The sequence below is a fragment of the Diadema antillarum genome, unplaced genomic scaffold (genome assembly GCF_040938485.1).
Source record: "Diadema antillarum isolate AM-2024a unplaced genomic scaffold, OU_Dant_1.0 seq00000696_RagTag, whole genome shotgun sequence".
Taxonomy (NCBI): domain Eukaryota; kingdom Metazoa; phylum Echinodermata; class Echinoidea; order Diadematoida; family Diadematidae; genus Diadema; species Diadema antillarum.
Genome location: NW_027271601.1, coordinates 708,442 through 720,633, shown reverse-complemented (window position 1 = coordinate 720,633; position 12,192 = coordinate 708,442). Strand labels below are relative to the sequence as shown.

The window sequence follows — 12,192 nt, the reverse complement described above, 5'->3', positions numbered from 1 at the left end:
TTCCCACAGAAATTTGAAAACAGAATTCCATGGCTTTTTCATGACTTTTCCATGACTAAATTGCTGCTTTCCATGACTTCCTTTCTGGCACGGTTTCCAAAATCATGCAGACGCGTTGTGATGGCCTCCACCTCCCCTCACAGCCGTCCGTTCCACCTATTATCTTACTCATGACATGTACATCTATTATCATTAGTATAATGTCCCAGGATTTATGTAGAATTTGGGATGTCACAAAATTGGGAAAAATGGAAATCACGAACACCAATTATAATAGCAGAGTATGATCACAGAGTATGAGAGTTGCGAGACACGACAAATTGGAAAGCTGCCATAGCCAAGAGGTAAATGCAATTCCATGACTTTTCCATGACTTTTCACAAATTTTCCAAATTCCCTGACTTTTCCCTGACTTTCCATGACCACATATTTTTCCAGGATTTTCCATGACTGTGGGAACCCTGAGGTTGTCTCCTGGATTGAACAGGAGGCACAAGGCAAAGACAAAGGACAATACAGAAAAACATGTAAATACATCATACATTGTAAAAAGAACACACTCAGTTACAGTTACGTACTCACAAACAAATTTACCAAAGATACAATTATACACAAACAAATTCAAACATACAATACATATATTTCATTTCAAAACATACCTTATTATCAAAATAATACAAATTCATCTCATTCTGTTATTTTCATTTCTTTACGTTTTATATAAATCGTTCTCATAAAACCTTTCTCTCTCTCCCTCTCTCTCTCTCTCTGCCTTCCCCCTGCTTCTCTTATACCTTTCTTTTACTCCATTACCATTAATTCACTTTACACCTTCTTAACTTTTCTCCAAAAACTCTATTTTATCTTTCTCAGTAAAAATAACAATTAACAATACCAAATCCTATAACATCACATCTAACATATCATATACTAATAATGAACAAAATCTCAATTTTTTTCCTTATATAAACCTAAACATAGAATCTTAACACTCAAAGAGAAAAAACTTTACTAATAATATAATGAATATACAAACATCCTATCTAAAATCATCAACCGCCATACATTATATACTCATGGTAAATCGAACGCCAATACTTGTTTTCAACTTCACAGTGTAAGTAAAGATTTAACATTCCAGGTGGGTTCTTTACGTGCATTATAGATGGCATAAGAGGAAACAATAGATATTTTGGACAGGGCCTGGATGTGGGGTTTTATTTTTGCTTGTTTGTCTGCGAATCTTAGTATGGAACAGATTTTCTTTTTGTTTTCTTTCGTAACTAGTCCTCGGGAGCCAATTGCGGAGCAAATGAGATCACACTTGTAACCATGGGATCCAATGTCTGCTTGAAGGGGCGCATATTTTTCTTTTTTTTCATTTATTTGCATCTGTGATATTGGGCTCAAATGGAACTGTCAACTCTGCAATTACAACTTGCTTATCTCTCTTGTTCACTATCACAATATCGGGGCGTTCTGCTGTAACCACAACATCAGGGGGTATGGTGCCACCATTCACGCGATGACCATCTAAACCTGCATACAAATCCAAATTTCCAGTACAAGTAATGTTATCGCTGATAACATTCTTCATATAATTCAAAATGCTGTCATGTCTGTAATTATATCGCTCTTGTTCCAACGCTCTTTTACAATTGTGCAATATGTGGAAAAGCGTTTCATGATTACCACACAAATAACAACGTGAATTCAATTTCTTTCCCCATCTGCGGAGATTATCACCTAAGGTACAGACAGTTGATGGACGCTCTCGTGATAAAACTGAGGGCGCTTTTTGGAAAAGAGAACATAATTGAACGCCATGTCAGATCCGAATTCTCTGATTGCAAAAGCTTTAAAAAAATCACCTTGCATGACAAGGGGAGCTACCTTTTCATTCCAGAATGCTTTAACTTCAGTATGTAGGGTTTGTTTCACTACATTTTTTACTTTTTCCCAATCAGATACAGCCACATCAGAAAAATACTTTTCACATGATTTAGCATTGCAATTGGACATTTTTTTTCGACCATTGACCTTCGCGAGAAACTTTCGCATCCAGCGCAGCTTGGACCTTATCATCACCACGAATACGCGAAGAAACATGTCCGAGAACATGAGATTCTCTGTAAAGTTGAGAGGGTACTCTAAAGTCGAGTCCATCGGGGCTAAATAAAAAAGCGGTTGAAATCCATTTCTTAATTTGAGAAATTGCAGTCTTGTCCAGACCGTCCTGCTGAGTGTTAGTAAAGTCATGGACAGACAGTAAGTATCGAAGAGATGGTAAGCTGTATCTGGTAAATACCGCCAATTTGTATTCATCACGAACAGAACAACTGTTGATATTTGTAATAATATTACGTAATTTCTCCAATATGAAAATATAGGCATTCGCAGATTGCATGTTAAACGTTATAAGAGAACCGAGATATTTTTCCGGCTTATTTCGAACTGTTTCAATAGTATGTTGGTCAATTGAAAAGGAGATATCAGTAGGGTTACCGCCACAGATCGAAATAGTGCGACATTTGGATGGATTGATGGTGAGTTTTACCAAACCAGATATTTCGTTCATGAGACGCTGATGGAATCTTTTATTACCCGTTATAAGATTGAAGTCGTCAGCGAATGGTACGCAGATGAATCGTGTTCCGTTCAAATCGTATCCGAATTTCGCTTCATTCGCTTGTAAGTGTTTCAATATCGGGTTGAACGTGAGTAAGAAGATAATAGGGGAGATCGGGTCTCCTTGGAATACACCTCTGTTGAAGGGGAAACTGTCAGAAGTCCTAATGTGGAGTTTTGACTACTCCATTGAGTCGCGAGTATAAAATCTTAACATTATTATATCAACATTATTTATGTTATTTTTCTCTGTGCAAATCAACAAACACTGTTTTCTTTTTTCTGAATGGCATTAACAAAAAAAAAAAATGCACATTCATACTTACACCCTATACCGGGTGTCCCCAAAAAAGCGGAACGGTGGATTTTCAGTGCCTTGCGTTCTAAAAGTGATATATTTTTAGATCATTTTACATCATAGTTTACATCAATAGAAAGAGCATCTTCCGCAGAAGACCATGATACCAAAATCATTAAATTTGGTTCAGTACTTTTTATTCTACTCCAATTTCTGTAAATGCAGTCATTTTCAATTTTTTTTGCGATTTATGAGATAATAATTTGGATGCGACACGCGTTCCATACGGCGAACTGTATAAGCTCGTTGATCCATGTCAACAAAATATAACGCTTTCATATTGGGCGCGCGCACACACAGACACAGACACACACACACACACACACACACACACACACACTGCTTTTTCCTGGCCAGTGCCCAATGTGAGAGCTGTATCTTTTGTTGACATGGATCACCGAGCTTACACAATGGTAAGCACTATCTGGGCACCCGTCCCGCTTCATCATGAATATTCATCATCTACATGTATCCGTAATATCGTGGAAATACATATTTTTTTTCATTTCCCGGCAGCGTTTTTACATTTCTCGGCAAAGCTGAACATTTTTCCATCTCTCGGCGAGACGTTTTAACATTCACCGTTGATGCAATTTTTCGAGATTTTTACATTTCCCGGCGATACGTTTTGCACGTATCCAGCGTTCTGCCATTTACGAGTACAGTATCTTACTGCCTGATGAATATTCATGATGAAGCGGGACGGGTGCCCAAATAGTGCTTACCTTACAACAATATTCACCGTATGGATCGCGTGTTGCACTCAAATTATTATCTCATAAGTCCCCCAAATCCGACGAAATTTGAAAATGACTGCATTTTTAGAAATTGGCGTAGAATAAAAAGTACTGAACCAAATTTAATGATTTTGGTATCATTGTCTTCTGTAGAAAATGCTCTTTCTAATGATGTCAAAAAATATATCACTTTTAGAACGCAAAGTACTGAAAACCCACCGTTCCGCTTTTTTGGGACACCCGGGTATAGCTCACCTTTGCACTGGTGCATTTTGTACGTACCCCACTTCGTTCTACAATTGAGTGTGTATGTAATGATTTGTAATGAAGTGTAAGCCATATGCATTTTTAGAGGCCGTCAACAAATTCAAGCTTTAGCTTAAGATGAATTATTAGATTGAATAGTCAAATATCTTTTTTTTAAATGTATGTTTTTAGAGGGTGTGTACAGTTCTGGTCGAGGTGAAGATTTAGCTTTTAACGTTTTGTGAGATATTCAGAAACCACTCTATGAGATGTCAAAGAGCATGCAGTTCTAAGGGGTATCAAAAGTTTATTCGATGAAAATCGGTTTTGAAATGGCCGAGATATCCAAAAACAAGGTGAAACAAAGAGATACTTATAAAGTTAGGGCATGTCGCCTTTTATTATTAGCACTTTTTTGGATATCTTAGCCATTTGAAAACCAATTTTCATCATATAAACGTTGAATCCTTCTTAAAATTACATGCGCTTTCATATTTTTCATAAGAGGCTTTTCATTATCTCACTTGGGAATGTTCAAAACATGAATCCCCACCTCAACCAGTACTGTACAGTCCCTTTAACTCACCTTTCAATCATTGGTACATCATACATGATACATGCACACGGTATGCTTTTATTTGTGTTGGATACGATTAGTATTGGAAAATTGTAACGTAGTACATACTTTGTGAAAAGTGCAGAAATGAAATGAAATACTTTTTTTGACAGTTATGAAACAATAGCCCTCCAAAGTTGGATCTACACTCACATTTCACACAGCTCTATGAAAGAAAGACGACAAAGATTAGCACATTTAAAAAAAAAAACAAAGAAATTTGTCATACATGCAGCAAGTTCCTGATGATTTGTTTTCTTTGTTTTGCTTTTTGTTTTTGTATTCCAAACTAAGAGACCTCTACTGAGTGTGTAAAAAATTATTGTAATCAATTTTTCAACAGCCATCTTTTTATCTTGCCAGTGGCAAAAAAAAAAAAAAAAAAAATCTTGCGGAATCAAGACATTTATTTGTGAAACGTAAATACAGACAAGCATACATTTTCAAGTACTTTTATTTTTGCACTATAGTGTGTGGTCACCTAAAATTCGCCAAAAAAAGTGTAACTGTGTGTAGAGTGACTGTCTTGATGTGGACGTTTACAGCAACAAAGAATGCAGTAGCAACTGTCACTAATCTCATTTAAAAATATTGTTTCATTCCCACTGCTCTTCTACAATAAGAACAAAGAGGTTATATATAGAACTTCTTTGAATACGAATAGGTCTCCTCAGAGAGGCCACATTTGACTAAAACCCACGTGTATTACGTTAAAAAAATCAAAACAAATTCTTACAGTCTGTGCATAACTTATTGTACACGTTAGCGTAGTGATTACAATACATTGCATGCTTGTATGCTTTGAACATGGATGTTTAATAACATATTCTCTAAAATTATATAAGCAGTGCTACCTCACCAACATCACTATTTACATGTGGAATACTTCTGTCAACGTACATTGAGTTTTTAAAACTTTCAGAATTATGTCATCTTTGTTCTGTAAACATATTGCTGAAACTTTCTCTTCGTAAACTTGTGAGGATTTGTGAACAAAGAATAATGCTTTCATAGATCTCATAGAATTTCAGAGAGTCCTCACAAGCCTTAATTGTCTAACTTAAAAACAATGCTTTCACGGAAACATGGTCATCAGTAAGTTGCTAAAGATGGAAAAATATTTCTTACCACTGATACAGCAATGCTTTTTTTCCTCTTTTTTTTTTTAGAGCCAAATAATTATCAAAAACAGTCTACTCATGAAAGACAAACGAAATTAATGTGCACATGACAACTGGGTTTGTAACATATCGGATGATTCATTTACTAAAAATGGAAATAAATTTGAACTTTGAACTTTTTCTTGTGAAGACAGTGTTGACATAATGAACATAATCTGAAGAGCAGACTTAGAGGATTATGTTTTCGTATAATGAAGTCTATAATCTAGACGACATACAATCAATGATGTACTACGAGAACATGCTCTAACGTACAAGTCCACCTTCATATACATGTGGATTGAGTGAATGCAACAATGTGTAGAACACGTCAGTAAAAGCTTGGGGAAAATCCGACAATCCATTAAAAAGTAGAGAATTTTTAGGGTATCTGCGCAATCACTGTTTGATGAGAAGACTATAGTCACATGCGTGCAACGATATACATGATATAAGGGAAATAAAAAGAGAATTTCACAAAACTTCGCTTTTTTGATAAGCTGCACATTTCTTCGATTTGTGACTGACGTACGTTAAGGGTAATATCATTTCCCCTGTCTTCTGAAAGAGAGAAGTTGAGTGTTTTTGTTTTGTTTTGTTTTTTGAGAAAATTGAAAATATGTTTATACTTTCTTATACCTCATACCTCTTATACCTCTTATATCTTATTATGTCTATACTTTTTTGTACTTTCTTTATATCGTTGTGCACATGTGATATCAAAAGCTATAGGAATCTTCTCATCCAGACGTGACTGAGCAGAAACTTCAACAATTCATAACTTTTGAATGGATTGTCCGATTTTCCTCAAACTCTCATTTATGTGTTCTACTAATATTGCTGCATTCACTCAACCAACATGTCTATGAAGGGGAACTTGTCCTTGAAGACAAGTTTGTGCCTGAGCTTTGTTTAAAGGCACTTTCCTTTAATTATTTTGTGCAATCTTGTGGTAAGCCAGGCTAGAAGAACTCACTCTCTCTCTACAACAGACAGGATAATACCATCATTCGGCGTCGCATTCCTCACACCAAATTTGACTGGTACCTGCAGATACAGCAGAAAATAGCCAAAAGGGAAAGCGAAAAAATGAATCAATGTTAATAAGTGTTTCACACAGAAGATTAAATTTTTACGCATGCCAAGCTGTGATTGTATCAAATTACCAAAGACACTTATCTAATGTTGGTGACAAGGATGGTGATGAAGATCACAACATCAAAATCAAGGGTAATCGTTAAACTTCAGCAAAAACATAAGGTTTGTATATACATGCTGTGGAGATTTGTGGTCACAGCATCTCCCAAGACGTGTTACATTCCCTTATCACCTGTACCTGAGTACAAAATGACTTCAATTATGTACACTATCTCCTTAGGAGCTCCAAGTTGGCCCCAACACCCCAACTCCTGATATTTAGTGTCAAGAGACAAGAAACGAAGAGAGAACGTAGCATCAAGAGACTAATGCCATAATGTCAGATATCTGGAAGATAAAGCCACAGAATCACATGTCAGGATTTCCCTAGAAGGTAAACATTAATTCCATAATCTAAGGACATTGTGAGAGGGAATACCGGAGTTTTTGGGCTGATTTCAAAGCGGTACTTCTGGAGCACACGCACTATTGCCATCTTCATTTCCATGAGAGCAAACCGCATCCCAACACAGTTGCGAGGACCAGCACCAAATGGCATCCAGGCAAAGGGGTGACGCCCCTTACGGTTCTCCTTAGTGAATCTTGAGGGTTAAAAGCGTAAAAGGTTATAATCATAAAGCTACATATCAATGCAGTTATTATTATTTGCTTGATAACTACAGAGTCATATCAAACAAACATAACAGAGAAGAAAATTAATGGATGTCATGTTTTATACATGTATAAGGATGGTCCAAGCACCTTTCTGGAATAACTCTGACATGGTATCACTGTTTGGAATGCTTGATTCTACAAAACACATGCTATTGCTTTAAATGAACATAACATCTGAATATAGATTTGTTTTGTTTATCACATTTCTTTTCATGTAAATTGTATTTTAAACTACAACAAATATACGCAATATTTCTGTGTTTGTCATTTCATTTCATTCCCATTCTTCCGCATAATGTCCAAGGTATAATTTGGAAATTTGGTAATACGAGTTATGTTTTGTTAATAGAATTTATTTACACATCAATTTTCCTTCTTTGAAACATGTACATTGTAATCTGCTTACTGATATTCTATGTGACATTAATGAAAAGAATCTTGATTTATGTATGAAATTGCGTTGAAAGAAAGATAAATTAAACAAACAAACAAACAAACAAACTATTCAGGTTTGAGTTTCTTCAGTTTGTCTCCCTCTAAAAATGAAAATTTTTAAAGATCACAACAACAAATTTTCATTTGTAGAGGGAGACAAACTGAGAAGCTCAAACCTGAGCCTTCACCCCTCTGAATAATATCTTTCTTTCATTTAAACAAACTATCATTGTATCCACCGAACAGAGTTGGGAGGATACCACGGATATGGCCTCGTTGCGCCGACGCGTCCGCCGTGGATATTTTCTTTTGAGCGCTCTACTGGCTGCAGTTCGTAGATCATCTTCAAATTTGGCATGAAGGTGTATTATGGTAAAACGAAGACGCCTGTTGTTTTTGGTGATCTTGGTGATGGCGCCCTCGCTTCTTCCGTCTTTATACATGAAAAGGTGAATTTTAACAGGGTCTACTTGCATTATCTTGCGTGTGCGACGCTGGCCTTGTTTCTCGACCATTTTTTTTTTTCAAATTTGGCATGTAAATGTATAACGGTCAAATCTATACGCCTATACCTATTGATAATGGTGCCTCAGAGTTCCACCTTTTATAGGGTCAAAGGTCACCCTGATCATGTCAAAATTTGCAATAATGCTTCTTTATGCAATAACTTGATTGTTACTCACTGGATTTAACTCATACTTGCTAAAGAGGTTCATGGGTGGTCATTCTACATGAAGGACATTAAAAGTTTGTGGTGACGGTACCCTGATTGTTCCGACTTAGAGGTCATTTCACATTTCTTGTATGTGCTGGAAAAGCCACACTTCTTGTGGGATTGTCGGGGGTATTTCCAGGTAACTAAAGTTTCCATTGACAGCTTTGAACCGCGGCGCTGTGTACTTTAATAGTAGCAACAGCGCATCAGCGCAGGGCTCGTTCGTTCCTTGCGTGACGTCATAATTTCGGTCCCGAAATTTCGCCGTCAGATCGGATTCTGGTGGTCAGAAAAGGGTTTGTTTGTTTGTTTGTTGTTCATTTCCACCTGAGAAGATGGCTGGATAGCCCATAATCAGCTACGTTAAGTTGATCTTCCATGGTTGGATATGAGGTGGGACCACTTCACCAGGTTAGACACCCTGCTCTTTGCGATGAATGAATGAAGCGGGATCTTTTACGTGCATGAGTTATTACTCTTTCATACACGGGACCTCCATTTTATGTCCTATCCGATGGACAGAGAGTTTGCCTCTTGCTAGAGGGGACGGTATGCTTACACACAACATTGCTCAGTCCAGACTCGGGTTCGAACCCGGGCCCTTAGGATCGTGAGGCAGATGCGCTACCGACTGAGCCAACTCACCACCCTCAAAACATCATCCCCCATTCTATCCTTTATTCTCAGAGACGTTTTCACCTTCTAAATCTTAATTACTCATATTCCTAGAGACTTATGCTAACCAGATATATATGATTCGTCTTATTTTTGAATATCGAGCTATTTTCTCGCTCACTGTAATTTAAAGCAAAAGCTTCATCACACAAAAATGGCAATATTTACAGCACACATAGTGAGATCCTTACCTCTCTGGATCAAAGACATCAGGGTTTGGCCAGTATTCGGGGTCACGATGGACAGAGATGATGGAAATAATAACTTGACCTCCTTTGGGTACGTTGAGATTCTTACTGGTGTAATCCTTAGTGCATTTCCGATCCGTACTGCAATCAGACAGCACAATAGATAATCACTGAATAGTTACATCCAAATTCATGTTAGTCCATGCGTTTGATTTTGAGTTGTTTGTCACCCAAACAAAAAGCATGGAAACGAGGATGTAGTATAGGAGAGGGTAATTTTTGCATTTTGATATCTGAAATACAGCGATCTGGTGCAAACTTTTGGTAAAATAACGATTTTTTTTTCAGCAAAAAAAAAAAAAAATAGATGTAAATGTTGATAGCTGAATCAAAGAAGTTAGAATTTAGCCCTTTTTCCTCGTGTGCATCACCACTGCGAGGTCTATTGAGGTAGAGGGGGAGGGTGTGGGTTGCGCTTTAATGGAGAGGGATGGAAATAGAAAAAGAAATGCACTCTACAATGTAGGCCCTATATACCGTAGATGCAAACCAAAACTCATTCATAATACTTTATAAACAGAAATGTCTTGAGAACAGTTTTGAACGTTAATACTGTGGAAACTTCCTTTAACATGGAACAGTGTTCCACAATGTTCAAAGTGTAGCCATAATTATTATAGTCTACTAAAGTGCATCGACGTAAATAGGCGTTTTCACATCAGCCCGATGTTTCGAAATAGCGCGCTATTTTCTGACTTGGGAAATTAACCCGACCACGAAATAGCGCGCTATTTGATAATGTGAACACAAATTAGCGAGCTAATTGTATCGCTCTGATCGAGAAAATTTCTCGAGTCTAACTCGGGAAATTTCTGAAATAGCGGGATAACTGGCGAACTGGCGCGCTATTTGATAATGTGAAAACGCCTCAAGAAATTAGCGCGATGCATCCCATCATGCCTAGCGTGTGTGACCCAATCGATGAAGGCAAACTGCACACAAATCATGAGGAACTTTTGAAAGTGCACACCTTACTGATGCTGTTTGCACATGCTCAGCAGTCGAATAAGCTCGAAAAAATTTCGGGCTAATTCTCTTCGGGCTGATGTGAATAGGAAATGAAATCTCGCGTTAATTCACAATCACGAAAAATATCTCGAGCTTGGATTTTTATCGGGCTCATATGAAAACGCCCATTAAGCTCTGAATTGATAATCTCGACGGAAGAATTTCATTAATTTGCATAATTACGCAGTAGGATTAGAACCAACACTTCATGTGGGGCGAAAGGTCGGTGATCTAGTGGAGATGACGCCTGTCCGGTGATCAGGAGGTCGTGGGTTCGAATCCCTCTGAAGTATCTACGCCCATGATTTTTTTTTTATTTTTATCATGGCTACTACTAGAACACTGATCAATTGAGTGCTTATTTACTAGGGCAGAAGATCTGAACACCCTTGGGGAAAGTAAGGGTTAGGGTTAGGGTTATGTCTCGTTGCATACTCTGTCAGTTCTACAACGATACAGTATACAGCCACAACAAACATTAAGTGACATTATTTATACTCATTTTTTTCCTTTGTAGACCTAAGACAGTACCAACAGTACTTTCTAACTACAAGCTATTATGGCTGGCGTCTATGAGTACACTGCAAAGATATCAAACACAATCAAACTCTGTCAAATGCTTTGCATCCTGCACTACGTCATGTGATCACGTCATGTGATCGTTAAGTGTGATTGCATGACTCCTATTAGAAAATTTTCAAGTGAAGAGCTTTGACTTAAAATTTGCCTGTGTTACAAAACACTTACACAGCAGAAGGTGGGTACATGCGCAGTGTTTCACACACCACTCCATCAAGGTAAGGCATCTTGTCAATGGAGCTGTAGTTCACAGAGTCCCTATCTGGTGCCATCTCATCTACTTCCTGGATAAGTTTGTCCTGAACCTCAGGGCTGGTGGCCAGAGAGTAGGCTATGAAGCCCAGAGTGGTGTTTGAAGTATCATAGCCAGCAAGGAAGAAGAACACCGCCTGCCATAAGAGAGAGGCAGATAAATGGAATAATCATTTGAGTATTAATAAGACTTATCAGTACAGATACAAGTATACATTTAAAATGTATTGATGGGTATAATACACAGGCATCGATCTTCAACAATATTATCTCAATACGTCTATTATAGTCCAAGAGCATTAGGTCAAAAAAGTCTTAAACCTGGACATTCTTGGTAACAAGCTGATTTTCAAAGATAGGTCAAGAAAAACATTACAGTCCTCATAAATCCTCTTTGAGCGTTTTCAGCGATCCAAGATGCCATCCAAAACGGCCGCTATTTCCAGAAATTCTTATAACTTTTCAACTAGAGAACCAAAATACAAAATATGAATGTCTAAATATATGTTTTAAAGCATGAATAACTCAATAAAACACATATCAAAAGATGTTGATGCACGCAAGTACCGAAATCAAAGATGGCATCCAAAATGGCCGCCATTTCCTGAAATTTGTATAGCCTTTCAACCAGGAAACGTAATACACAATTCAAGTGTATTATGATATGATTCGAAACAAGAAGAACTCAATAGAATACGTATTTTAAGAGATTTTGACGCACGC

The 12,192-nt window shown here is 37.3% G+C and overlaps 1 protein-coding gene across 1 annotated transcript in view; it reads right to left on the bottom strand.

The window, feature by feature from the left end:
• Nucleotides 1-6,717: 6,717 nt before the first annotated feature.
• The window catches only part of LOC139737562 (cytochrome P450 3A19-like), a 37,642-nt gene continuing 32,167 nt past the window's right edge, over nt 6,718-12,192 (bottom strand). Inside the window, exons 4-7 of the mRNA XM_071648244.1 lie at nt 11,386-11,606; nt 9,574-9,711; nt 7,322-7,484; nt 6,718-6,792 (exon numbers count right to left, since the gene is read on the bottom strand). Coding sequence (XP_071504345.1) covers nt 6,718-6,792; nt 7,322-7,484; nt 9,574-9,711; nt 11,386-11,606 — 597 coding nt within the window. The remainder of the gene's footprint in view (nt 6,793-7,321; nt 7,485-9,573; nt 9,712-11,385; nt 11,607-12,192) is intronic.